Genomic DNA, 27,677 nt, shown 5'->3' on the forward strand with positions numbered 1-27,677 from the left:
TCTAGTCTTTATTTCATTTATTTATACTTGAAGATTTATTATTTCCTTCTTTCTATTAACTTTAGTCCCACAAAAATGGGCCCAAAGAACAAATTGTTATTTTTCCTAATTTCTTGATGTGTGATGTTAGGTTATTTCAGGTCTTCCTTTTTTCTTAATGTAGGCATTTATCACTATAAATTTCCCTCTTAAAACTGCTTTTCCAGCATCCTGTAAGTTTTGATACATTGTGTTTTCATTTTCATTTGTCAAGATATTTTCTGACTTCCCTTTTGATTTCTTCCTTGACCCATTGGTTGTTCAGGAGTGTGTTGTCTAATTTCCATGCATTTGTGAATTTTTCAGTTTTCTTCCTGTTATTGATTTCTAGTTTTACACTATTTTTACCATTGATTTCTAGTTTTATGCCATCTTTATAATGATATAAAGAAAAAGATTTTTTTAGAAGATTTTATTTATTTATTTGACAGAGAGAGATCACAAGTAGGCAGAGAGGCAGGCAGAGAGAGAGGAGGAATAGGCTCCCTGCTGAGCAGAGAGCCCGATGTGGGACTTGATCCCAGGACCCTGAGATCATGACCTGAGCTGAAGGCAGAGGCTTAACCCATTGAGCCACCCAGGTGCCCCAAGAAAAAGATTCTTGATATAATTTCAACCTTCTTAGATTTTATAAGGCTTGCTTTGTGACCCAGCATATGATCTATCGTGGAGAATGTCCCATGTGAACTTGAGAAGAATATGTATTTTGGTGTATTGAATGGAATGTTCTATATATGTCTGTCAGTCTATTTGATCTGTAAGTATTATTCAGATCCACTGTTTCCCTGTTAATTTTCCATTCGTATTATCTAGCCAGTGTTGAAAGTGGGATGTTGAAGTCCTTTACTATAATTTTATTGCTATCTATTTCTCAAGAATCTTCAGTTTTGTTAATATTTGTTTGAAATATTTAGATGCTCCAGTGGTATGGATATATATATTTACAGATGTTATATCTTCTTGATATATTAGTACCTCTACCACTGTATAGTGACCTTCTTAGACACATAGACCAATTTTGCCTTAAAGTCTGTTTTAACTGATATAACTATAGGCACTTCTGCTCTCTTTTGGTTACCATTTGCATGGGATCTTTTTTCCAAACCTTCACTTTCAGCCTCTATGTGTCCTTAAACCTTAAGTGCGTCTCTTGTAGGCAGCATATTGTTGGATCTGGGTTTTTTAAATCCATTCATCCATTCTGTATTTTGATTGGAGAATTTAAGCATTTGCATTTAAAGTAATTGTTGATAGATAAGGACTTTTCTTGCCACTCTGTTCATTGCTTTCTGACTGTTTCTTTAGTTCCTTTGTTCCCCACCAACATCCATTGTGATTTATTTTTTGTAGTAGTATGCTTTAATTTCTTTCTCTTTATCTTTCATCTACTGTATGTTTTTTCTTTGTGATTACCATGAGGCTTCTATAAAACATCTTATAAATATAAGTAGACTGTATTCTTGTGTCAACCACCCAACTAAATTCAGGAGAAAAATCACACCTTTTAGGTGCCACTAATAGTAAAGATTAAAGTTACCTTCTAAGACTACTGCCTAAACTTACTTCCTTGATGCTGACAAGGTACTCTTGCTTACCCATGTTTATAAATGTTGTTTCCAAACTCCACTGCACTTAGCATATTTTCTCAAGTTTTGCAATTGTAAGGATGCTAGTCACTACAGAAAAACAAGGAATTCATGCTACTTATTTCTTGAGGTAATAGTCATCTATTCACCAGCTTTTTTTCCAGGAAATAGGAAAATGATCCACCCATAACTTGTGGGTAGATAAAGCACATGAACTCTGAAGTTAGATTCTGAAGGGTGGAGGGGCAATGGCCAGGCTCTCCTTATTCTGAAGACCACTGAGGCTGTTGACAGATATCTCCATTTTGTAGGCTTTCTTGATAGCCCTGGGAAGACATCCACTGTAAGAGAAGTTATGTCCCAGAGTTCAGTTCTAAAGCACATATATAATTATTACACCTATAGTATCTTCAGTCCTGCCCATCCAGGAAAAGGTTTGGCTCAAGAAAATTACGATTTACTGTTATGATGGAATTTTTAAATTAAATTTGTTTATTGAATGTCTACTCGGTTCCAAGCCCCATGCCAAGGCACTGCAGATATACTCTAAGGAGTTCATAGCCAAGTGGAGGAAGGGGGAAAATTAGACACATAGACCTGTAAAACAGGGTGTAAATGTGAAAGGATAAAAATAACTACAGGGCATTAATTAAACTTGATATGGGGTGGGGTCAGAAAAAACTTCCTGAAAGAGATGACACCTCAACTGAGTTTTAAAGAGGAGCATAATTATCCAAATGAAAAATGGAGGTGGGGGAGCAGAGTGGAGAAGGAGGTGAGCAGAGAGCGGCATCATCAGTGCATTCACAAAGATGAGAAACAGCATGGTGAGAGCCATAAAGGAAGGACAAGTTGTGGGGCAGAGAATGGTGACAGAACACTTAGAGAAATGGGTACGGGTCAGATTACAAAAGACCCTGTACTTATATATAGACTTGATCTCATAGATAAACTCTTCCTGGAAGATAATAAGCTAATCTTGTGAGATACTACTAGAATTAACCACCACCACCACCACTACCCCCATCATAAATGTGCTATGTGAGGAAGTGGGGGTGGGAATATTCAATATTCCCTTTTACAGAGTCTTGACACGTATCAGTATGTTAAAAATTCTGAGATATTCTACTAGAAAGGGTTCCATAATATCCATTTAACTTCCTTTAAACTATCATTTCCCAAAAAAATTTGAGCATGGAAACTTCTTTTGTTGTTATGCAGTTACTATTAACATTCTGTAGAGCAAGTGTTCTTTAGAACTCACTTTGGAAAATGCTGTAGGACCTGAGGAGCCATTTTAAGCAGGAAGATGGTATAGTTCTCTTTGTCTTTTAGATAAGTCACTGTGATTTGATAATGGAAATATTAGAGGTAGGAAGACCAGTTGAAGGTTATTATTTAGGCAAGAGGTTATAATGTCCTAAATTAATAGACACAAGAATGGAAAGGGGGATATTTGATAAATATTTAGAAGGTAAGATTGATAGAGCTTGGAAAAAGAGGGAGAAATCGGGTTGACCTGACTGATCGCAGGGGTAATGAGCTCATTCGCTGAAACTAGGACTACAAGAGCAGGTTTTAGAGGATGAGTTCAAGGGGATTTAGGTACCAGTGATAAGTCTAAGAGATATCTAGCCACTTGAATTTATGAGTCTCAAGGCATGGTACTGAGAGTTTTGGAAGGAAGATTACAGATTTGAGGAGCATCCATGGATAGCATTAAAACTGTGAGTGCAGCTGAGAAGAAGGATGGAGAGATTGTAAGGTAAAAATGATGGAGAGAGTTAGCTCTTCTAAGAAAAACTAACATTAAAGAGATAAAAAGAGGAGTTCATGGAACAGACCAGAAAGAAAGGGGTCAAAAAATAGGAGGAATGCCAGTAGAGAGCACTCTCAGAAAAGCCATTAAAAGACAGGTGGGGAGCCTGGTGGGGAGCCTAGGTGACTGAGACAGTTAAGCATCAGACTTGATTTTGGCTCAGGTCATGATCTCAGGGTCCTGGGATTGAGCCTCACTCAGGCTCTATGCTCAGTGGGGAGTCTGTGTGAAGATTCTCTCCCTCTCCCTCTGCCCCTTCCACTGCTCACACTCTTCCTCCCTCTCTCTCTCTAATAAATAAATACATCTTAAAAAAAAAAAAAGACAACATGGAAGAATGCCTAGATGGCTCAGTTGGTTAAGTGTTGGACTCTTGGGGCACCTGGGTGGCTCAGTGGGTTAATTCCTGCCTTTGGTTCACGTCATGGTCTCAGGGTCCTGGGATTGAGCCCCGCATAGGGCTCTCTGCTCAGAGGGGAGCCTGCTTCCCCTCAACCGCCGCCTGCCTCTCTGCCTACTTGTGATCTCTCTCTGTCAAATAAATAAATAAAATCTTAAAAAAAAAAAGTGTTGGACTCTTGATCTCAGCTCAGGTCATGAGTTCAAGCTCCTTGTTGGGCATTGGAGCCTACTTAAAAAGAGAGAGAGAGAGAGAGAAAATGGGAGTGGGAGTGGTCATTACATGGGCTTGTTAGGTTAAAAAAAGTAAATATGGTAGGTCATTATGGCAATGGCCCCGATGTATCCATGCTTTCCTGTGTCCATGCCCCCTTGCAACTGACCCTATTGCTTCTCTCAAGAAAGGGAGTCTATTTCTTCACTCATTGTCTCCGGACTAGCTTTGTGATTTGCTTTAACTCATAGAATGGGAATAAAAATAATGTTATTCAAGTTCCAGAACATAGGATTCAGAGGCCTTGCAGCTTCTCCTCTTACCCTGTTGGAATCCAGAATCCACCATGCTGAGAAGAAGCCCAGGCCACTCTACTGGAAAATAGAAGGCCATATGGAAGACAACCAAAGTGCTCTGAAAGACATCCTGCATCAACTGCCAAATCTCTGAATGAGGACATTCTGGACCCTCCAGTCCCACTGACTATGAGATGACCACAGACACACGAATGCTCCCAGCCAAGACTGATGACAGAATCATCCAGATTGCCAATCCACAGAACTATGAGACATAATAAGCCATTGTTTTAAGCCTGTAAATTTTGGTCTGGTTTGATATAGAGCAAAGGCCAACCAAAATGGAAATCAGTATCAATTGTGCAGAGCCTCCCTAACAAAAGCTTAAAACATGTGACAGTAGCTTTGGGACTAAGGGGTGGGTAGAGTCAGAGAGCAGTGCAAAAACTGATTTAAGGTACAGGAGGGAGCCAGCCGTGCTAATGAAGAGGCACCACAGTGGGCAATACTGTTACCTGAGGCCCCTTGGAAGGTGAAAAATGTGCCCAATGAACTTATGAATCTGGCAGCTAAGAGTATTTCTAGATTTCTAATATTCAAGAAATACTAAAACTATCAATGTTTAAGCTACTTATGACAAAGTACAGGAAGAGAGAGAGAAACCAAAGAGAAACAGTTTACTCTACAGCAGAAATTAGAGAAAAATTAGAGTCCATGATTTGCCAGGTTGCTAACTAAACTCTCTCATCTGCAGTCTCTCCAGCTGGCAAAAGACCTAAAAGTAAAGATCGAATCTAGAGTGCTGACAGTAAAATATGCCTTTGGGTTCAAAGATCAAATAAAGGATGTGCTTGAAGACCCTTTGTTAAGTCCACTGAAAGATTAAAGCTGGCAGTCAGTCTGTCTTCTCAAGCAGACAGAAGGCTTTCTTATCTTAGACTCATCTTCAGACATGTGGCCCGTCTGAAAATATGTGGCCCAATCTGACTATAATCAGATTGGTTGAAAACACACACGTTTTTAAGGAAGACAGGAATTATCCTCAATGAATAAAAACATCCCAAGTTTCAACTGACAGAAATCAGGCTGAACAGGCCAGTCAGCACAAACATAGATTATTTCCTGTGGCAATGTAAAGAATAAGGTGCTCTGGTGCATAGTCCCAGCTGGATTTCAGAATTGCCGTGGACCAGTGATTCATAAGGACTTCCTGTTAGCCCCTTTCTTGAACAGAAGTGTCTGTTGATTGGCACTAAATGTTGGGGAGTGGGGTGGGGGGCAGATAACTCGTTTCTTAGTTCATAGCTGTCCAGATCAAGAGGAATCATACTTAAAGAGATGCGGTCAGGAGCCTCAGCATACTTAGACCAAATGCAGATCATGAGATACTGGACTTTGAGTCTGACACTATAATAGGATGAAGCTTGGTATGTGTGCGTGGTGGTGGGGGCTCTTAGAAAAGGATGAGTGTATTTTGTGTATAGGACGGATATAACTATTTGTGGCCAGCAAGCACACAGTGATATATTAAATATGGTTATATCCAAATTTTGTTTTCCTTTTCTTCTTTTTTTCTTTCTCTTGTATCTATATGGAGAAGATGAATGTTAGCTAAACCTGCCGTGGTAATCATTTCACAATATATGTAAATCAAACTGTCACACTGTGTGCATTAAACTGATACAGCAATGTATGTCAGTTATTACTCAACAAAACTGAGTGGGGGGAAGCATTCAAGAAAAAACTAACAAACAAAATATGGTTGCAAGATCTTTGCATCTTTTTTTTTTTTTTAAGATTTAAAAAAAAAAAATTTATTTGACAGACAGAGACCACAAGTAGGCAGAGAGGCGGGGGGGGGGGAGCAGGCTCCCCGCTGAGCAGAGAGCCCGATGCAGGGCTGGATCCCAGGACCCTGAGATCATGACCTGAGCCGAAGGCAGAGGCTTAACCCACCACCATTGAGAGGTTGGGTCTATTTTTTGAATTAACATGGCCCTATTTACAAGTCTGGTAGTAGGGTACCAACTCTTGATTGCATGTCTCAGTTTATTTTTATGTGATATCTCATTCTTCAGAGGCAAGCCAGTTTCCTCACATGATAATCACAGGTTGGTATCCAGAGTAGAAGAAAGTGGAAACTGTAAATCTTCTCGAAGCACAGGCTCCAGAACATTCCTGAAGTCACTTCTGAAACATTTTATGGGTCAAAACAAGACACAAGAACAGCCCAAATTCAATGAGGTAGGGGTAGCAGGGAGGGATATAGGCACCACCTCTTAATGGAGGCTCTACAAACAAATTGTGACCATACTATACTGCTCTGGGTAAGAAACTTTCAAACTCTGAGAATTTTAAATTAAGCTTAGAAATGCTTTAAAAAGGGAAAATATAGTATTATTACTTTCTTTTGTATTAAGGAGAAATACGTTCTTCAAAAGAAAAAATAAAAGAGAGGAAGGAATTTATAGGTTAAAGAGACTTAAAGGGCATATCCATTAATTAAAATGTAACTGTAATTTTTACAAATACAAATACAGATTCAATTTAAAAGTATAAACTGTGAGGGGCACCTAGGTGGCTCAGTTGGTAAAGGGTCCAACTCTTGATTTTGGCTCAGGATCGTGATGTCAGGGTCATGATCTCAGAGTTGTGAAATCAAGCCCCAAGTTGGACTCCAAACTCAGCGGGGAGTCTACAAGAGATTCTCTCTCTCTCCCTCTCCCTTTGGTCCCCACCACACTCTTGTGCTCTCTCTCTCTAAAAATTAAATAAATAAATTTTTAAATATATGTATGTAAACTGTAAAAATACACATTGATCACATTAACAAGACAATTGGAAATTTGATCATTGACTCGGTATTTGATTAAGGAACTATTATTATTAAGGAACTATTATTAATTTCTAGGTACAATATTAATATTTTACTATGTTTTTTTAAAAGGCTTTAAAATTTTGAGATACATACTGAAGTATTTACAGATGAAAGAATATATCTGGGACTTGTATTAAATTAATATGGAAGGTAGAGTAGTGAATGAGGCTGCTGATGAGGCAGGGTTAGTCATATTGGTTTTTAAGGCTGGGTGATGGGTACATAAGGACTTATTATAGCATTATATCTACTTTTGTATATGTTGAAAATTCTTCATTGCAAGTTTTAAAATAAAATTTTAAAAATGTACTCTGGGCAACCCTATGACCCAGCAATTGCACTACTATTTACCCTAAAGATACAAACATAGTGATCCAAAGGGGCACGTGCACCTGAATGTTTATAGCAGCAATATCCACAATAGCCAAACTATGGAAAGAACCTAGATGTCCATCAACAGATGAATGGATAAAGAAGATGTGGTATATATATATATATATATATATATATACAATGGAATACTATGCAGCCATCAAAAGAAATGAAATCTGGCCATTTGCGACGACATGGATGGAACTAGAGGGTATTATGCTTAGCGAAATAAGTCAATTGGAGAAAGACAACTATCATATGATCTCCCTGATATGAGGAAGTTGAGATGCAACATGGGGGGTTTGGGGGGTAGGAAAAGAATAAATGAAACAAGATGGGATTGGGAGGGAGACAAACCATAAGAGACTCTTAATCTCACAAAACAAACTGAGGGTTGCTGGGGGGAGGGGGGCCGGGGGGGCAGTTATGGACATTGGGGAGGGTATGTGCTATGGTGAGTGCTGTGAAGTGTGTAAACCTGGCTATTCACAGACCTGTACCCCTGGGGATAAAAATACATTATATGTTTATAAAAAATTTTAAAAAATTAAATTAAAAAAATGTACTCTGGACATAATATATGGGCATATTTTTGTGTATTTGTAATATTGAATAAAATGCGTTCTATTAGACTATAACCCCAATTTAAAATGTGCAATTTGATAAATTGATTTAAACTTGATTTTACCTAGTAATCATATTTTTAATATATTATATAACATAAAATTATTTTAAATTATGTTATATAATATATAATTTTTCATTTTAATATAATTTTAATATGTTATATAATATATAATTATATACAAGTATATTTATTTAAAATATAATCTTCCTTATATTAAAACATTTAATCTTAAATCTTAAATATTTAAGAGAATTTTGGATTCGTTAGTTTTATTTTAATGTATTAGATTTGCAAGAGTTAAAAAAGCACTTAAGAGAATTTTATATAAAAGAAACTCAAATACATTAAATTTACAAAAGTAGATTCAGATATTTGAAGATGTTCAGTTAGATAAGTACATAAAGGGCACCAAAGATTATTCAAAGACCCCTCAAAAGCCAACTGCTAAAAATTACTAGACTTAGAAACAGAATAATAAGATAGGTGACTTGAACTTAAAGCTTAAGACATTTATTGTTATTTTTTAACTTTAAAAAAGCAAACAAACTTTAATAACAATAGGCTATCAAAAGGTGAAAACATTTTTTTCCAGTCACCTGGAAGCCTTATTTCAGAAATAAGAGCATTATTTAAGAAATAAGAAATAAGAATTAAAAATAAATAAAAAGCAGATTATGTGAACTATACCAACCATTTGGATTATAGCGACATGCAATCTGGCTTCTTCTATTAAAACTTCTTCTGTTGGGGACTCCTCCTCCTCTTTGTTATCAGGTGAAACATAATAAGGATCAGACTAAGTTTAAAAACATAATTAGATTAAATTAAAAATAAGTTAAAATACATAGGAGCTCCCAAACACTTCACTCAGCAAAGATTCAAATAACTCTGATCGGAACTGCTATCATGAAGGGATATGTATAACTGGGTTCACTCTCTGTATGAAAAATGTGGGTTTTAACTGTGGTAAAGTAACAATTCATTTGGGAGATTTGCAAGTCAGATTCTCCCCAAACCTACTTATGCTTGACTGCTCTCTGAAGCAACCTGTGTTCTCTGCTTTTTATAATAACGTGAGGACAAATCGCTCAGCTCCTCAAATGGTTGGAAACAGGGGCTTGCCAGAGGCCATTCATAGTTACTAAATCAGCCAGTGTGTAAAAATACCAATTCTCCTCTATTTGACAAATAAACCTAGATAACTAAGACCTTCTCTTTAGAGAGAATTCAAAGTCTTTTCACCAAGATAGCAAAGCTAGTAAATATATCCCCCCATCCTCAGTTTTCTGACATTTCATTTGCAGGATCAAATTTCTTTATAAGAGAGGCAAGAGAGGCAGACCCAGAAGAGGACTTTTTTTTTTTTTTTTTTTTTTTTGCCGGGTATCAACTCACAGGAAAGTTGTATTCAATCTTTGTTTTTTCTTCTACTAAGGTCCAATTAACATTTGTCAAAATTTTTTCTGTTTTGAATAGTGTGATTGTGTTCTGTATTATCTCTTGAATGTGCTTAATGGCATTTTGCATGGCCATTTGCCTTGGGAGGGAAATAGCACACAAACCTATGACCAAAAAAAAAAGCAAGTGTCTTAATAGAATACAGTGAAGACTGCAAGAAGAGGCAAAATCCTGCAAGTGCGAAATCTTGTTGCTGTAGTGAATCACCTGCACAGCCAAACCACAGTGCTTAGAGCAAGGACAACCTTTGGTCCAAAGTCTTCCAGAAAATTATCCAACTATCTGTTTCTTCTGGCTGCAGAGCTCTACTTTATCTGACTCAGCTGCTAAGGAATGCTTTATTAGTTTCCTTCCATTTCCATTAGCGAGAGATGTGACTTGTTACTTCAAGGTCCCCAATCAGTATTTCTTGAAGTATAAGAAATTACTCATGTCTTCTACAGGTAGGAAGGCTGCCTATTAATCTGTGCAAATTCCCTGGCTCACCTCATACCTAGAGAATCAGATTGGCCTTGGAATTTGCAACTGAACAAGTTCTCCATCTGATTCTTATAAAAATTTTAAAATTTAAAAAGTTTTAAGTAAAAAGGTCACTGCAATAGAGATCCCTCAAATTTAGTATATCTGTTTCCTGGCCAGCAAATCTACGTGCTCCAAAAATTGTAGCCGTTTGTATTTTCTTGAGGTATGAATTTGAAGTTACAGCTATGAGGCTCACTCACTGAAAAGAAGAATTAATTTTTTTTTTTGAAGATTCTATTTATTCATTCCACAGAGAGAGAGAGAGAGAGAGAGAGAGAGAGAGAGAGAGCACAAGCAGGGCAAGTGGCAGGCAGAGGGAGAGGGAGAAGCAGACTCCCTACTGAGCAGGGAGCCTGATGCAGGGCTTGATTCCAGGACCTCAAAATCATGACCTGAGCCAAAGGCAGATGCTTAGCCGAAAGAACCACCCAGGTGCCCCCCAAAAGAATTTAATTAGCGGGTGAACTTAGTCTGCTCACTTGGAATTACATCTCAATAAAATTGTTCTCTCTTCATAATTGTGCATGAATGAGCTCATAGTTAAAATGAGTTTTAAATGTTTAGCTTAACTTTACTGTATTCTCTGTGGGACACTGTGTGTAATGATGGTATATATAATATATATAATATAATATAATATAATATAATATAATATAATATATAAATAATATATAATATATATTATATAATATATATTATTAAATATATATTATTAAATATATATTATATAATATATTATTATTATATAATTAATATTATATATTATATATTATTATATATTATATATTATAATATATAATATAATATAGGGATAATATTTCACAGCTTCTATTACCCATGAATGACTATGTGACCAAATTTTGGCCAATGGAATGTGAGTGGTAATGATGCATACAATTTCTAGATTCTGCCCTTAAAAGGAAATGGCTTACCCTCCATCGCCACCTATCTCCTCATTTCCCCTGTCTAGTCGGTTGGATTGAAGTGAGCCAACTTCTACCCTGCAGACAAAAACAACACCCCGGGGAATGGAGGAGAAACAAAAGAGAAACAGAACTATCCCACTCTTTTGGACATTTAGGTAGGGGGTGGAGAAAGAATGTCCTCTATCTTGTTTAAGCCACTGTGAATGTGGTTTCTGTTAAACTGGCTGAACCAATACCCCCAATTAATACAGCATCAATAAGTAATAAGTGAATGAAAATGAATGATTTCATAGTCAATTCCTTGAACTTCATGAGAAATGTCCTTATGACCCCCAACAATAATCTATTTGCATTATCTTCCCCAGTTAATTAATGAAAGACAGATTTACTTTACCTAATGTCCTGGCTGAATGAGTCATCATGTACGAATTTATTCCCATAGTCAATAGTGATATTACCTGTACATACAATATAAACTAAAAAACAAAACACACAAGTAGTTAGAACCAAAAAATGAATAAGTTCTCCAAAGGGCATCATTGTTCAACTAACCAACATCAACAAAATTCTTTCTTAATCCACATTTTTAATCCTACTTCTGAGAAGTAAATTTAGGCAAAAGGGTTGTTTTGTAGACACTGTTTGAATATAATACACTGGAGGAGAAATTAGTTTTCAATGTGAATGGGAAAAGAGTTTATAATTTCTGGGAGGGATAAGAACACTGATCGTAGAGCTCTCCACCGTTGGCAGCAACCTTGCAAAGCCAGCAAGGTGGTAGGCATCACAGACACAGCTCTGGAGCCTGCAGGGCCGGGGGGCGGGGTGGGGACCCAGCAACTGCAGGCAGTGGTGACACAGCAGGAGGGGAAAGGGTATCTGCCACCAGCATTTACTACAGCTCCTCAGGAGGCTCGGAAGGAACCTGCAGGAACCATGATGGGGTCTGGAGAGGCACGGTGCAGAAGCAAACATACGATCACTTTCGCAGGTCTTAGCTCTGCCCCTATTAGCCATGTAATTTGGAGTCAGTTAACTTAACCATTCTGAGCCCCAGTGCCCTTCACTGGAAACTGGAGTTAAAAGTAGTATGTCTTTTGGAGAGTGTTTCCCAAATTTGACTAACAACACTAAACACCTGAAGTACATCTAAAAGATACCGACTTCCAGGTTTCTTCCCCGAAGGTTCTGATTGTGCAGGTAGGGAGTGGTGCTAAAGGGATTGGTGTAACATCAGATAGATTTGGGAAATACTGTAAATGATATTCCAATGTTAGCATTCCATTGACTTGGTTTTAGGCTGATTCCTTGCACAAAAGATAATTGAAGGAGCTCAGATGTTTGTTATGATACTTTTCCTTTGGGGCATGAAAGGACCCTAAATCTCTACAAAACCACTGGTTAGTTTGAACTCCAAATTCCCACATGATAACTATAGATAAGAAGTGCAGATCCTCAGGAAAGACTGTAAGGAATATAATACTCCATTTTAAAAAGAACTTCTTCCTTTAGGAGGAGTTAGGGCACCCGAGTTCTTCCTCTAACATGCTATTTTCTTTGTTTTGATGTCTCTACAGGCAAGATGGAGAGGGTGATAACTGATTCCCCAAAGAAATTTTTTAAATATTGTACTGCTGGAGTCTTCTGGAACAGGAGCAAAATGACAAAGAGAAAACCCTGAGCTAGAAATCAGCCAATATCAAGAAACCCTGTACATCTACTTGTAGATTAAAGTTCCTTGGGAGGTGGGCAGGTGTTCTTAATTCACATTATTCAAGTGGCTTTTCTCCCTCCAGCAGCAGGCTTGGAATTCATCTGACTGGGAGGTGGTTGGAGATGTCCTGGGGATTTCTAGCAACTTTTATCAACTTCTCCAGCTAGCTCCCACCATAGTCACAAATGACGAGGGGCCCTAACACTGTCAGCAGATGCACTGGGCTCTTTGGATCTTCCCTAGAGTCTCGGTACCACAGACACTGCCACCATCAGATTGCCCAGAAATCCACCAGCTAGCCTATGGAGAAAAGGCTTTGAGGGAGAGTAATATTTATTGAGCATTTGCTAAGTGGCAGGTATTTTACTAAGTATCATCTCAATCTTCAACTGGAAATTGAGGTTCTACAAATCTGGGAAACTTGCCCAAGGTCACCCAGCCTGTGATGGTAGAACCAGGATTTGATCTCAAGTCTATCTGATTCCCACACCATTAACCACTTCTTGACTGTTGGTCCCTTTCATACTGCCAACATAAACTTTCTTCTGAAAGTTCGTTTCTACTTAAAAGAACGCATTTTTCATATCTAATTTTTAAAATGGTTAACTTTGGTGGTGCCTGGGTGGCTCAGTCGGTTAAAAGGTTGCTTTGGCTCAGGTCATGATCCCAGGGTCCTGGGATCGAGTCCCACATTGGGCTTCCTGCTCCGTGGAGAACCTGCTTCTTCCTCTCCCTCTGCCTGCCACTCTGCCTACTTGGGCTCTCTATCTCTCTGTCAAATAAATAAATAAATAAATAATCTTTTAAAAAAATGGTTAACTTTGGGAGAAGGAAGAGAAGATGATGAAGGAGTAGGAGGACCCTAGGCTCATCTTGTCCCCATAAACATAACTAGATAACTATCAAATCATTCTAAATACCCCCCAGAAACCAACCTGAAGACTGACAGAACAAACTCCATAACTAAAGGAAGAGAAGAAACCACATCAAGGAAAGTGGGAAGTACACAGAGGTGGTTTGGGGAAGAAACAGATGGCAAGTGCTGCGGAAGGGAGGGAGTCCTGGTCACGGAGAAAGGTGAGAGAGAGAGGCACACAGGGGAATGCACAAGGAGAACACTTCCCTAAAGCCACTGGCTGGGAAAACAAGAGGGGTTGGTTTTTGTGAGTTTTTGCAACCAGTGGGACTTACAGACAAGTTTTAAAGGCCAGCCGGCTTGGCTGGGATAGAGCCCTGAGGAACCTGCCCTACTCCTGGAGAGAAGACAGACAAATAACCTGGGGGGCAGGTGGCATGGAAATAGCATCTGAAGAATGCCTGGGGCACACAGCAGGGAGATCATTCACTCTTCTTGGAGCATGTACCTGAGAGGTAGGATTCTTACCTCTCTCTGGAGACAAAGGAGCCAGCAGGTGCCATATCCCTCCCTTGCCCCTCAGCATACACATAGTCACCTTCAGGAGGCAGCACAGTGCCCACAGTGGCTGCCTAAGATGCTTACACCAAGTCCCCCGTTCTCTGGAACACCTGCTCTCTGAAAGGCTTGCCTCTGTCCCAACATGGCCAGCCGCTTCCCCAGAAGGCCAGCAGAAATCCCTGCCCATACCATATCTCCTGACCAGAGTTCTGCTGGACTTCAGTTCTAGTAGAAGTAGTATCAGGTCTCTTTTAACAAATAGACCAGAGCACACCTAGTTAAAACTCACCACTCTCTGGCCAAGGACCAAACAGTGCCCACTGCAGGCAAGGAGAGTCTCTGCTGACACCTGGCCTGAGGATACAGCAGTCAAACATAACAGCAGAGTGCACACAGCATGCCTCAGACACTCTCTGAAGTGCCAGGCCCTAAACACTCTATGACCTCTTCTTCATAAAGCCATTACTTTCAGGAGCAGGAAACATAACTGGCTTTTCTAACATGGAGAAGAAAGCAGAGACTTAGACAAAATGTCCAGATGGAGGAATCCATCCCACATGAAAGAACAAGATAAGGTCACAGCCACAGATCTAAGCAAAACAGATATAAGTAACATGCCTGATAGAGAATTTAAAGCAACAATCATAAAGATACTCACTGGGCTTGGGAAAAGAATAGAAGATTTCAAGGAGACTCTTACCACAGAGATAATAGAATTTAAAAAGTATCTGTCAGAAATGAAAAATGCAGTAATTGAGTTTGGAAACAGGCTTGAGGCAATGAACACAAGGCTGAAAGAAGCAGAGGAATAAATAAGTGATATAGAAGACAAAATAATGGAAAATAAGGAAGCAGAACAAAAGAGAGAAAGAATTATGGAACATGAGAATAGATTCAGGGAATTGAGTGACTCTGTCAAAAGTAATAACAATCACATTATAGAAGAACGGGGGAGCAGAAAATTTATTTAAAAAAATAATAGCAGAAAACTTCCCTGACCTTGGGAAAGAAACAAACATCCCAATCCAAGAGACACAGAGAATTCCCATCAAAATCAATCAAAGCAAGCCAACATTAAGACATATGTAATTAAATTTGTAAAATATAATAATAATAAAAAAACAACTATTGAAAGCAGCAAGACAAAAGAAGTCCTTAGCTTACAAGGGAAGATCCATAAGGCTGACTCTAGATTTCTCAACAAAAACACGGCAAGCCAGAAGGGAGTGGCATGACATATTTAAAGTGCTGAATGGGAAAAATCTGTAGCCAAGAATACTCTATCCAGCAAGGCTATCATCCAGAAGAGAAGGAGAGAAAAGAAGTTTCCCATACAAAAACTAAAGGATGGGATGCCTGGGTGGCTCAGTCAGTTAAGCGGCTGCCTTCAACTCAGGTCATGATCCCAGCATCCTCAGATCGAGTCCTGCATCAGGCTCTTTGCTCAGAAGAGAGCCTGCTTCTCCCTCTGCCGGTCACTCTCCCTGCTTATGCTCTTTCCCTCTCTCTCTCTGACAAATAAATAAACAAAATCTTTTTTTTAAAAAACCCCCAAACAAACAAACAAACAAACTAAAGGAGTTTGTGACCACAAAATCAGTCCTGCAAGAAATACTAAAGGGGTATCTTTGAGTGTGGAAAGACCAAAAGTGACAAAGACAAGAAAGGAACAGAGAACATCTCCAGAAACAATGACAAAACAAGTAATAAAATGGCACTAAGTATATATCTATCAATAATTACTCTGAATGTAAATGGACTGAATGTTCCAATTTAAAGACACAGGGTATTGGAATGGGTAGAAAAAACAAGACCCATCTATATGCTGGCTACAAGAGACTCATTTTAGATCTAAAGTCACCCGCAGATCCAAAGTGAGGGGGTACAGAGACATTTAGCATGCAAATGGATGTAAAAAGAAAGCCAGAGTAGTGCTATCACTAACCAGAGCCCTTAAAGATGTTCCTCTGAAGATGCCCTGCTTTCTTGTTGTTGTTTTTTGTTTGTTTGTTTGTTTGTTTGTTTTTGTTTTTGTGACCTTGTCAAAAGTCACCAGTCCAAGATGGTAGAACTTTTGGACTTGCCTTACCAAGACCTGCAAAGGTGAAATCCTCCTAGTATCCATCTTTTGAGGCTTTCTAGAAAATTTTAGGTGAAGAAACCCACCTGAGATTTTATACTCTTCTATCTTGCCTCCTGTATTCTCAAAACTATTACCTCATGCAAGCTTCTGTGCTTGCATTGCCCTCTGAATCTAAAACTAATTTTTCTCAAATTGATTTAAAAATATTTATACAATAATCTCCAAAATCTTCAGAAGGAAGCAGAAGGAATCTTTTTCTAAGATATCAGGGCTTTTCCTCTCAGTCTCTGAACCTGGGGAAAATACCTGGGATTCCTTCCTACCCTGGGGTGAGGAGAATAGCCTTTAATAAAGTCGATAAGAAACCCTGAGTATGGAGCTGTGAGAATAATCACTTTAAAACTGTCTGCATCTATGGTGAAGAGAGGAAGAGCTGCCACTGCTGGATTATGAATGGGGGAATCCTTTTGAATTTTCAGGCAACAATGGATTTCACAGGGCATTGTTTCTATAACACTTAAAACCTTGTTAATTATCCCACAAAGAAAGCCCTCTGGTGACTCAGAGGTTAGGAGTTGGCCCAGTTGGGGGTGGAGGGTTAGAAGTTACAGGTTACAGGCAGGAAGCTTGAAGGGCTATGGGGAAAGGGTGAGTTGTTCTGAGACCTGGGGCCAACTTCATTCTGGGCTTGCCTGTGTGTTCAGTTTGGCTTTGGGCTGGATTCTGGGGAGAGATGGGCTTGCTATTCAGGGAGGCATAAAGTTCTGCCTTAGACTAAATGATGTTTATAGTTGTGGCTCTTTTCTACTCCTATGCTGTGCTGAAGTGATGGAGACTGGGGTGTGTTACAAATAAATAATTTTATCTTGTTTTTGTTAAAAAAATATATATGGACAAACTAGACTTTAAAATAAAGCCTCTAACAAGAGATGAAAAAGGGCACGCCATCATAATACAACAAGATCTAATGATTGTAAATATTTATGCACCCAACATGGGAGCACCCAAATATATAAAACAATAATAAACATAAAGGAACTAATTGATAATAATACAATTAATAGTAAGGGACTTTAACATCCCATGTACATCAATTCACACATCATCTAAACAGAAAATCAACAAGGAAACAATAGCTTTGGATGACACACTGGACCAGATGGACTTAATGGATATATTCAGAACATTCCATCCTGAAACAGCAGAATACATATTCTGTTCAAATGCACATGGAACAGTCTCCAGAACAGATCACATACTAAGTCACTAATCAGAACTCAACAAGTACAAAAAGATAGAGATCATACCATGTACATTTTCTGACCACAAGGCTATGAAACTTAAAGTCAACCACATGAAAAAAAAATTTGGCAAGATCACAAATACATAAACAACATGCTACTAAACAATGAATGGGTCAACCAGGAAATCAAAGAAAAAAAATTTAAAAATACACGTAAACAAATGAAAATGAAAATACAACTGTCCAAAACCTCTGGGATGAGGCAAGAGTGGTCACAAGAGGGAAGTATATAGCAAGACAGCAAGAAAAATCTCAAACAACCTAACCTTACACCTAAAGGAACTAGAGAAAGAACAAAAAGGATGCCTAAAGCCAGCAGAAGGAAGGAGATAATAAAGATTAGAACAGAAATAAATGATACAGAAACTTAAAAAAAAAAACACCAAAAAAACAGTAGAATAGATCAATGAAACCAGGAGCTGGTTCTTTGAGAAATTTAATAAAATTGATAATCTCCTAGCCAGACTTATTAAAAAGAAAAGAAAATGAACTTAAATAAACAAAATCACAAATGAGAGAGAGAAATAACAACCAAAACTACAGAAATATAAGCAATTATGAGAGAAGATCATGAAAAGCTATATGCCAACAACATGGACAACCTGGAAAAAAAGGATAAATTTCTAGAAACATATAAACTGCAAAAACTGAAATAAGCAGAAATGAAAACTTGAACAGACTGACAACCAGCAAAGAAATGGAATCAGTAATAAAAAATATCCCAACAAACAAAAGTCCAGGGCCAGATGCCTTCACAGGTGAATTCTACTCAACATTTGAAGAAGAGTTAATACCTATTTTTCTCAAACAATTCCAAAAAGTAAAAAAGGAAGGAAAGCTTCCAAATTTATTCTATGAGGCCAGCATTACCCTGATAACAAAACCCAGATAGACTCCCCTAAAAAAGAAAGCTATAGGGCAATATCCCTGATGAACACGGATGCAAAGATTCTCAGTAAAATATTAGCAAACTGAATCCAACAGTACACTGAAAGAATCATTAACCATGATCAAGTGGGATTTATTTCTGGGCTGCAAGAGTGGTTCCATACTCACAAATCAATCAATGTGATTGACCACATTAATAAAAGAATAAAAGAATAAGAACCATATGACCCTTTCAATAGATACAGAAAAAGCATTTGACAAGGTACAATATTCATTCATGATAAGAACCCTCAAGAAAGTAGAGTTAGAGGGAACATACTTCAATCTGTTAAGAGCCATAAAAGAAAAATCCACAGCTAATATCATTCCCAGTGGGGAAAACGGAGAGCTTTCCCTCTATGGTCAGGAACAAGACAGGGATGTCTACTCTCACCACTGTTATTCAACATAATACTGGAAGTGCTAGCCACAGCAATCAGACAACAAAAAGAAATGAAAGGCATCCAAACTGGCACAAAAGAAGCCAAACTTTCACTATTTGCAGACAACATGATACTCTATATAGAAAACCCAAGGACTGGGACACCTAGGTGGTTCAGTGGGTTAAAGCCTCTGCCTTCGGCTCAGGCCATGATCCCAGGCTCCTGGGATCGAGCCCCACATTGGGCTCTCTGCTCAGCAGGGAGCCTGCTTCCTCCTCTCTCTCTGCCTGCCTCTCTGCCTACTTGTGATCTCTGTCTGTCCAATAAATAAATAAAATCTTAAAAAAAAAAAAAAAAGAAAACCCAAAGACTCCACCAAAAAATTGCTACAACTGATACATGAGTTCTTGCTTCAGCAGCACATATACTAAAATTGGAACAATACAAAGAAGATTAGTGTGGTCCCTAAGCAGGCATGACAAGCAAATTCATGAAGCATTCCATATTTTTAAGACAATTATCATATGGTCTCATTCATTTGTGGAATATAAGGAATAGCACAGAGCATTATAGGGACAGGGAGGAAAAACTGAATGGGAAGAAATCAGAGAGGGAGACAAACCAACCATGAGAAACCCTTGACTCCAGGAAACAAAGTGAGGGTTGTGGAAAGAGAGGTGGGTGAAGGGATGGGGTATCTAGGTGATGGGCAAAGGAGGGCAAGTGATATGATGAGCACTGGGTATTACACGCAACTAATGAATCATTGAACATTACATCAAAAACTAATGATGTATTATATGTTTGCTAATTGAATTTAAATTAAAAAAGTGAAAAAAAAGAGCTGTTACACAAATTCTGTAATACAAAAACAATGTACAAAAATCTGTTGCATTTCTATACGCCAATAATGAAGCTGCAGACAAATTAAGGAATCAATCCCATTTACAATTGCACCAAAAATTCTAAGATACTTAGGAATAAACACAACCATAACCATAACCAGCTCATGTATTAGAAAAATAAATATTGTTAAAATGTCTATGCCACCCAAAGCCATTTACACATTTAATGCAATCCCTATCAAAATAACACCAGCATTTTTCACAGAGCTAGAATAAATAATTCTAAAATGTGTATGGAGCTACACAAGACCCCAAATAGCCAAAGTCACCTTGAAAAAGAAAAGCATCACAACTGTGATGGAGGCATCACAATTTTGGAGTTCAGGTTATGTTACAAAGCTGTAGTGATCAAAACAGTATGGTACTAGCACAAAAACAGACACATAGCTTAATAGAACACAATAGAAAACCCAGAAATGAACCCACAACTATAGGGTCCATTAATCTTTGGCAAAGCAGGAATGAATATTCCAGGGAAAAAGACAGTCTCTTCAACAGATAATGTTGGGAAAACTGATAGCAACATGCAAAATAATGAAACAAGACCACTTTCTTACACCATACACAAAAATAACTTCAAAATGGATGAAAAACCTAAATATGAGACAGGAAACCATTAGAATCCTAGAGGAGAATATAGGCACTAACATCTTTGACATCAGCCATAACAACATCTTTCTAGCTATGTCTCGGGAGGCAAGGGAAACAAGAGCAAAAATAAAGGACTGGGACTTCATCAAGATAAAAAGCTTCTGCATAGGGAAGGAAGCAATCAACAAAACTAAAAGTCAGCCTATAGGAGAAGGATGGGGAAAGATATTTGCAAATGACATATCTGATAAAGGATTAGTATCCAAAATACATAAAGAACTTACACAACCTAACACCCAAAAACCCAAATAATCCAACTAAAAAATAGGTAAAAGACAATGGATAGAGATTTTTCCAAAGAAGATATACAGCTGGCTAAGAGACAGATGAAAAGATGCTCCATACCACTCATCATCAGGGAAATACAAATCCAAACTACAATGAGATATCGCCTCACGCCTGCCAAAATGGCTAAAATAAAAAACACAAGAAACAACAGCTGTTGGTGAGGATATGAAGAAAGGGGAACCCTCCTGCACTTTGGTGGGAACGCAAACTGGTACAGCCACTAAGGAAAACAGTATGGAGGTTCCTCAAAAGGCTGAAAATAGACCTACCCTATGATCCAGCAATTGTATTATTAGGCATTAACCCAAAAAACACTAAAATACCAGTTCAAAGGGATACATGGCCCCCAATGTTTATAGCGACATTATCTACAATAGCTAAACTATGGAAATAGCCCAAGTGTCCATCGAATGAAAAATGAATAAAGAAGGTGTGGTATATATATATAATGGACTATTCCTCGGCCATCAAAAAAGAATGAAATCTTGCCATTGCAACAACATGGATAGAGCTAGAGAGTATAATGTTAAGCAAAATAAGTCAATCAGAGAAACATAAATACCATATGATTTCACTCATATGTGGAATTTAAAAAACAAAATGAACAAAGAGGTTGAAAAAAGGAGAGAAAAGGAGGCAAACCAAGAAACAGACTCTTAACTACAGAGAACAAACTGATGATTACCAGAGGGGAGGTGGGGGGGGGGGTAAAAGGGGTGACGGGGATTAAGCAGGGCCCTTGATCTGATGGGTATTGTATGTAAATATTCAATCACTAAATTGTATACCTGAAACTAATATTACACTGTATGTTAACTAACTGGAATTTAAATGAAAACTTCAAAAAAATGGTTAGCTCTATTATTGGGAACTATGACAAGTACTACAAAATAAATAAAAATGAGTCAGTATGAATAAATATGAGATACAATTTTTTCCTACCAATTGTGGTGACTCTATTTTTTTTTCAGCCAGATTATGAATATCAGGAGCCAGGAGTAAGCTAAAAACTCCTTTAATTCCAGACCATGCTATAACAATTCCCCATTTCCAATTATATTCATAATTTGCATGCATCAGAATGGGGCTCACTAACACAACAGTAAGCAACCTGTGGAAAGAAAAAAAATTTTTTATTAATCACACCTGACGTATCAATGTTATTCATGGTTGAATACTACATTTCATATCAGATTTTTTTCAGGAAAAAGAAAATAATCAGTTTATTAACAAGTTGTTCAAACTTTTTGGGACAAATCAAATCTACTGTCTAAATTTTGCATATAATACTCATATCTTGAAAAACAGTGCTAGAAGTTTTGTACAAATACAAGGATTTTTTTTCAAAAAAATTTTTTTAATTTGACAGACAGAGATCACAAGCAGGCAGAGAGGCAGGCAGAGAGAGAGGAGGAAGCAGGCTCCCTGCTGAGCAGAGAGCCCAATGCGGGGCTTGATCCCAGGACCCTGGGATCATGACCCGAGCCGAAGGCAGAGGCCCCAACCCACTGAGCCACCCAGGCACCCCTACAAGGATTTATTATTAACACTATTGGGCACTATTTGAATTTGGGTAGTAAATTTCTGAAAGAAAGTTCTTCAAAAAACATTGACAAGCTCATCTATTCCATGGAGGGCCATGACTAGATTCAGAAATTGGGTCAAGAGGACATGCAGATGATGGTCAAAAAGGAAAAATTATTGTAGGCACATTAGTAAATGGCTTAACCAAAGTCTTCTTGAGATCCCATGAGACTCATAAACTAAATGTCACATAAGTAATCTCAATTTGTGCCTTTTTTCTCTACAGAACATTTTTCTTTCCTTTTCTTTTTAGAGTGGGGAGGGACAGAAGGAGAGGGAGAGAGAAAATCTCAAGCAGGCTCCATGCCCAGCACAGATCCTGACACTGGGCTCAATCTCACAATCCCCTAAAATCATGACCTAGGCTCTCAAGGGTCAGACGCTTAACTGACAGAATCACCCAGGTGCCCCTCTCTTCTTTTTTCTTATTTGAGAATAGTTGACCCACAACGTTAATGATAGTTTTATGAGCAACACAGTGATTCCACAACTCTATTATTATGCTATGCTCTCCACAAGTGTCTACAGATCATTTTTCTATAAGACCCTCTACCAAAAATTTAGAATCTGTATTTAGGGGATCTGCACCAAAAGAATATCAGTACTATCCCTCAAAGGAGATTTCAGCAGAAATAAAATTGACATGTTCTTAGCCTCAAAAAATATGTGTATCAGTTGCTCAGCTGGGAATTTCACAAGACAGTTTAGAGAATTTCTATCATTGAGAAACAGAAAATCTGCAATTACCATCTGCAACATATATAATTAATTTGAGAAAAATCCTCTGCCTTGCAAAGTAATTCTTACCAACATTTTCAGCCTTACTAAATGGTCTTTCTGTGAAATACCATGGAGTCCAGCCAAAATAGAACAACTCATATCATTTCCTGATATCAAAAACAGAAAGGCAGTATAGCAAAATCTCAGGAGTCAGTCTACCTGGGTTCAAATTGAGGCTGCTTTTACTAACCATGTAAACTTAAGCAAGTTCTTTAACCTACTTATTTATTTATTTATTTTAAAGATTTTATTTATTTATTTGAGAGAGTGAGAGAGAGAGTAAGAGAGAGCACAAGAGGGGAGAAGGTCAGAGGGAGAAGCAGACTCCCCATGGAGCTGGGACCCTGATGCGGGACTCGATCCCGGGACTCCGGGATCATGACCTGAGCCAAAGGCAGTGGCTTAACCAACTGAGCCACCCAGGCACCCTCTTTAACCTCTTTAAACCTCCGTTTCTTCACCTGTAAAGTGGAGGTGATATATAATAATAAGTACACTTGCCTCAAAGGATTATTGTGAAGACTCGATTAAATGAGGCAACATACGTAGGACTTAGAATGATGTTTTGAATGTGGTCAGCATTCAATACATGTTAGCAATAATTATCGTGGCCAGGCCTTAGTTTGGCTCATCCTCTACAATGTTTTTCTCAACAAGTCTCTTATGAAAAGCCCACCCATATTTTGAGGGCCCCTAAGGATGACTCCTTCCTATCCTTTCCTCTAGTCAGGTGGATCCAACAGTTCACCTCAGATCTCTGGCACTCCCGAGCCATTTGACTTTGGGCAAGGTACTTTGCCTTTGTTGGCCAGTTTTTTCATCCATAAAATTCCCATCTCCTAGTGTTGTTATGAAGATGAAATGAGACACCAGAAGTGTAGCTGAGCCAAACAATGTGCATCATATTCTCTCTTCATATTCTGTGACCAGTCTCAATTGGCACGCGAGCTTTCATCGTACAAAGAAGTGTAAATTGCACACACATCCTTGTGTGTGAGAGTGACTATCTGAGTGGCATGCAGGGCCTTCAGAGTCAGCAAAAGCAATGTCCCCTGAGAACCTCTTATAAAGGAAGCTCCCTTGGCCAGGTCTATCCTCAGTGGAAATGACACTGTAATGAATTCTTATCAAAGACACAACTACCATGAGTGGGCAAAGGCATTTAAAAGAAAACATGTTCATGGGCTCAGATTTAAATCCCAATTTTGTGGAATACTATGCAGCCATCAAAAGAAATGAAATCTTGCCATTTGCGATGACATGGATGGAACTAGAGGGTATTATGCTTAGTGAAATAAGTCAATAGGAGAAAGACAACTGTCATATGGTCTCCCTGATATGAGGAAGTGGAGATGCAACGTGGGGGTTTGGGGGGTAGGAAAAGAATAAATGAAACAAGATGAGATCGGGAGGGAGACAAACCATAAGAGACTCTTAATCTCACAAAACAAACTGAGGGTTGCCAGGGGGAGGGCGGTAGGGAGAGGGTGGTGGGGTTATGGACATTGGGGAGGGTATGTGCTATGGTGAGTGCTGTGAAGTGTGTAAACCTGGCAATTCACAGACCTGTACCCCTGGGGCTAATAAATACATTATATGTTTATAAAAAAATAAAAAATATTATTAAAAAAATCCCAATTTTGGGGGCACCTGGGTGGCTCAGTTGGTTAAGTGTCTGCCTTTGGCTCAGGACATGATCCCAGAGTCCTGGGATCAAGCCCTGAATCAGGCTCCCTGCTCACTGGGGAGCCTGCTCCTCCCTCTCTCTCAAATAAATAAATAAAATCATTTAAAAAATAATAAACCCCAATTCTGCCCTTCAAATTGGGTAACTCTAGGCAAGTTTTTAACCTTTCTGGGCTTCATCTGTGAAATGATGCAATAACACCTACTTCATAAGATTGTACTGGTATTAATAGTATAATGTACATGGTAGGTGCTTAATAAATGGCTTTATCATAGAAATAAGGATGAAAGTCAACAAAAATGTTAAGAGCCATTAACCCACTCCAGTGTTGCACAAACATTAACAAGCATGTTGAAACAGTTTCCTGGATCTCATCTCTAGAGATGCAATTCAATACATTGGGATGGGCCCATGAGTGAGCATTTCTATCAAGCTCATGGGTCACGATGCTGCTGCTGCTATCCTTGCCCCTTCTCCTTTTCTAGATGTAACTATGAAGCGTGAAGAGACTTCCCCCAGTCGCACAGCAAGCTATTGTCAGGACCTTGAAACAACACAGGTTTTCTGACGTCACATGCAGAACTCTTCTTGCTATCACTCACTACCTCCCAATGCTAATTCTGGGCTTAAGAACCTAAGTCAAGGAAGCAAACTTTAAAATATAATTCTTACCTTACAAAATTTACTGTTGCAAATAAGATGAACAAGAAAACCACAGTGTGAAATTTTAAATACTTGGTTTCTCCACATCCGATTATAATACCAAAGAAAGTATATAATAATTGTTGGAATACAGCTGAAAACATTATTAGGAACCTTGGATGAATGGAAAATAAATCACATTTTAAGCAATGGGTTTTTTAATAGTTGCCTTTTTGCATAAAAGTATGTATCACGTATCTATCATTCTTGTCTTAGCAGAGGTCCTTGCCTCCAAGCACTGTTGCAATCAACATTTAAAAGTATTTTGTTGGGGGACACCTGGGTGGCTCAGTGGGTTAAGCCTCTGCCTTCAGCTCAGTTCATGATCTCAGGGTCCTGGGATCAAGCCCCACGTCAGGCTCTCTGCTCAGCAGGGGGCCTGCTTCCCCTCCTTCCCCTCTGCCTGCTTCTCTGCCTACTTGTGATCTCTTTCCCAAAAAAAAAAAAAAAAAAAAAGTATTTTGTTGGAACTAAAATCCACCCGGCTCCATATTCTCCAATACTCTTCATCACACCATGCCCGTGGGCTGCCTCTCAGAGAACAGGAGGAGCGAGGCAGAAAAATAAAGCTCTCCACCTCTTCCCCGATCGGTGATGTGACAGTTTTGCTGAGATTAGCTGGCATCATATCAAACTGTTGGGTCTGCCACAGGTAAGCCCAGAACCACCTACTTAACCTTGACTTTTCAACATCTGACTGGATCACCTCACTGTCCTCTGCAGGATTTCTTCCTTCATGATTTGCTTGAAAGTCCCTTACCTTGAAAATCTCTCCTGTCTGCTTTCCCATCTACTGAATTCCTAAAAATCTCATAAGGCTAACTCTAATCCCATGTTCTTCATAAAACCATCCTAAGCACTCTCATTGGAAGTGACCCTCCTTTAAATCCCTACAGTGCCAATTGTCTATACCACCATGGTTCGTTAAGCAACAAGTGAATTAGAATCACCCGTATTGCTTTCCATATAGCTATACACCTGGCCTGTCCCCAGGGTCTTACTGAGTAGACAGAACACAATGGCTCGGGCTTAGAGCTGTTGTGGTACCATGTGGTGACATGCTTGCACCCACTCCAGGTTTGACTTCTATAAGCAGATCGCCTCCTCTTGGGCCCCTCCACTGGAACTCTCCCTTTCAGCTAACTAGGTGAGTGTGCCTGTTCCACAAACCAGCCTCTTCACAGGTGGATCCCAAGATCTACATTTGGAAAGCAGCATTAGGAAGCCTCATTTTGGCTTCAGAGGAAAACCATGTTCTGTGACACAGCATTACACCCATCAAGTAGATGGTCTGATTCTCTATCTGATTCCCATCTCCTGCTTCATTAGATTCAGAACTCAGAGAAAGGAAGGGTTTGAGGTCCTCCCAGCCCCCAATGCTTAGTTGTCTGTAATTCAGAAATGATGGAATAACTGAGAATACTTTTTCAAATGTCTCCACAGGACCTAAAAAAAAATCCGTACATATAGGGGCGCCTGGGTGGCTCAGTGGGTTAAAGCCTCTGCCTTCGGCTCAGGTCATGATCTCAGGGTCCTGGGATCGAGCCCCGCATCGGGCTCTCTGCTCAGCGGGGAGCCTGCTTCCCCCTCTCTCTATGCCTGCCTCTCTGCCTACTTGTGATCTCTCTCCCTCTGTCAAGTAAATAAATAAAATCTTTAAAAAAAAAAAAAAATCCGTACATATAGCAGGATCTCAATAAACATATAATGATTCATATCGGTTTCTTACATAAACACGCCCAATCACTTAATGAGTGCCTTCTGAGAAGGGGACTTACTTATGTAGCCCCAAACTGAGATACAACATCCAGGTCACAGTAGACATTAAGAAAGGATAAGTTGAACAGGTTCAAGCATAAACAATTAAATGAATACGATGAGTAATATATAGTGATGCTGACAGACAGCATGACTGAGCCCAGGAAACTGTCCAAATTTCAGACAAAAAGTTCTATGAACTGTTTATCCCCAAGCTTTTGGAGTCTAAAAACCAGGTAATTGTCATATTTAGACGAGATTGGGTGCATTCAGGGTGGTATGGCCATAGACAAGTGTCATATTCACATAGACACAACATTAAAAGAGTTACAGGTGCCAATTTTTTAATTTTGCCAAG

At 38.8% G+C, this 27,677-nt stretch overlaps 1 protein-coding gene across 1 annotated transcript in view; it reads right to left on the bottom strand.

Annotated features, from left to right (window-relative positions):
- SLC9C2 (solute carrier family 9 member C2 (putative)) overlaps positions 1-27,677 on the bottom strand; it is a gene marked incomplete at its 5' end in the record, with an annotated part of 102,969 nt that overhangs the window by 51,525 nt on the left and 23,767 nt on the right. Inside the window, 5 exons of the mRNA XM_080823810.1 lie at positions 8,923-9,027; positions 9,627-9,793; positions 11,532-11,613; positions 21,751-21,919; positions 25,532-25,675. Of these exons, the coding sequence (XP_080679936.1) occupies positions 8,923-9,027; positions 9,627-9,793; positions 11,532-11,613; positions 21,751-21,919; positions 25,532-25,675 (667 nt within the window). The remainder of the gene's footprint in view (positions 1-8,922; positions 9,028-9,626; positions 9,794-11,531; positions 11,614-21,750; positions 21,920-25,531; positions 25,676-27,677) is intronic.

The sequence above is a fragment of the Martes martes genome, assembly GCF_963455335.1.
Source record: "Martes martes genome assembly, chromosome: 15".
NCBI classification, from domain to species: domain Eukaryota; kingdom Metazoa; phylum Chordata; class Mammalia; order Carnivora; family Mustelidae; genus Martes; species Martes martes.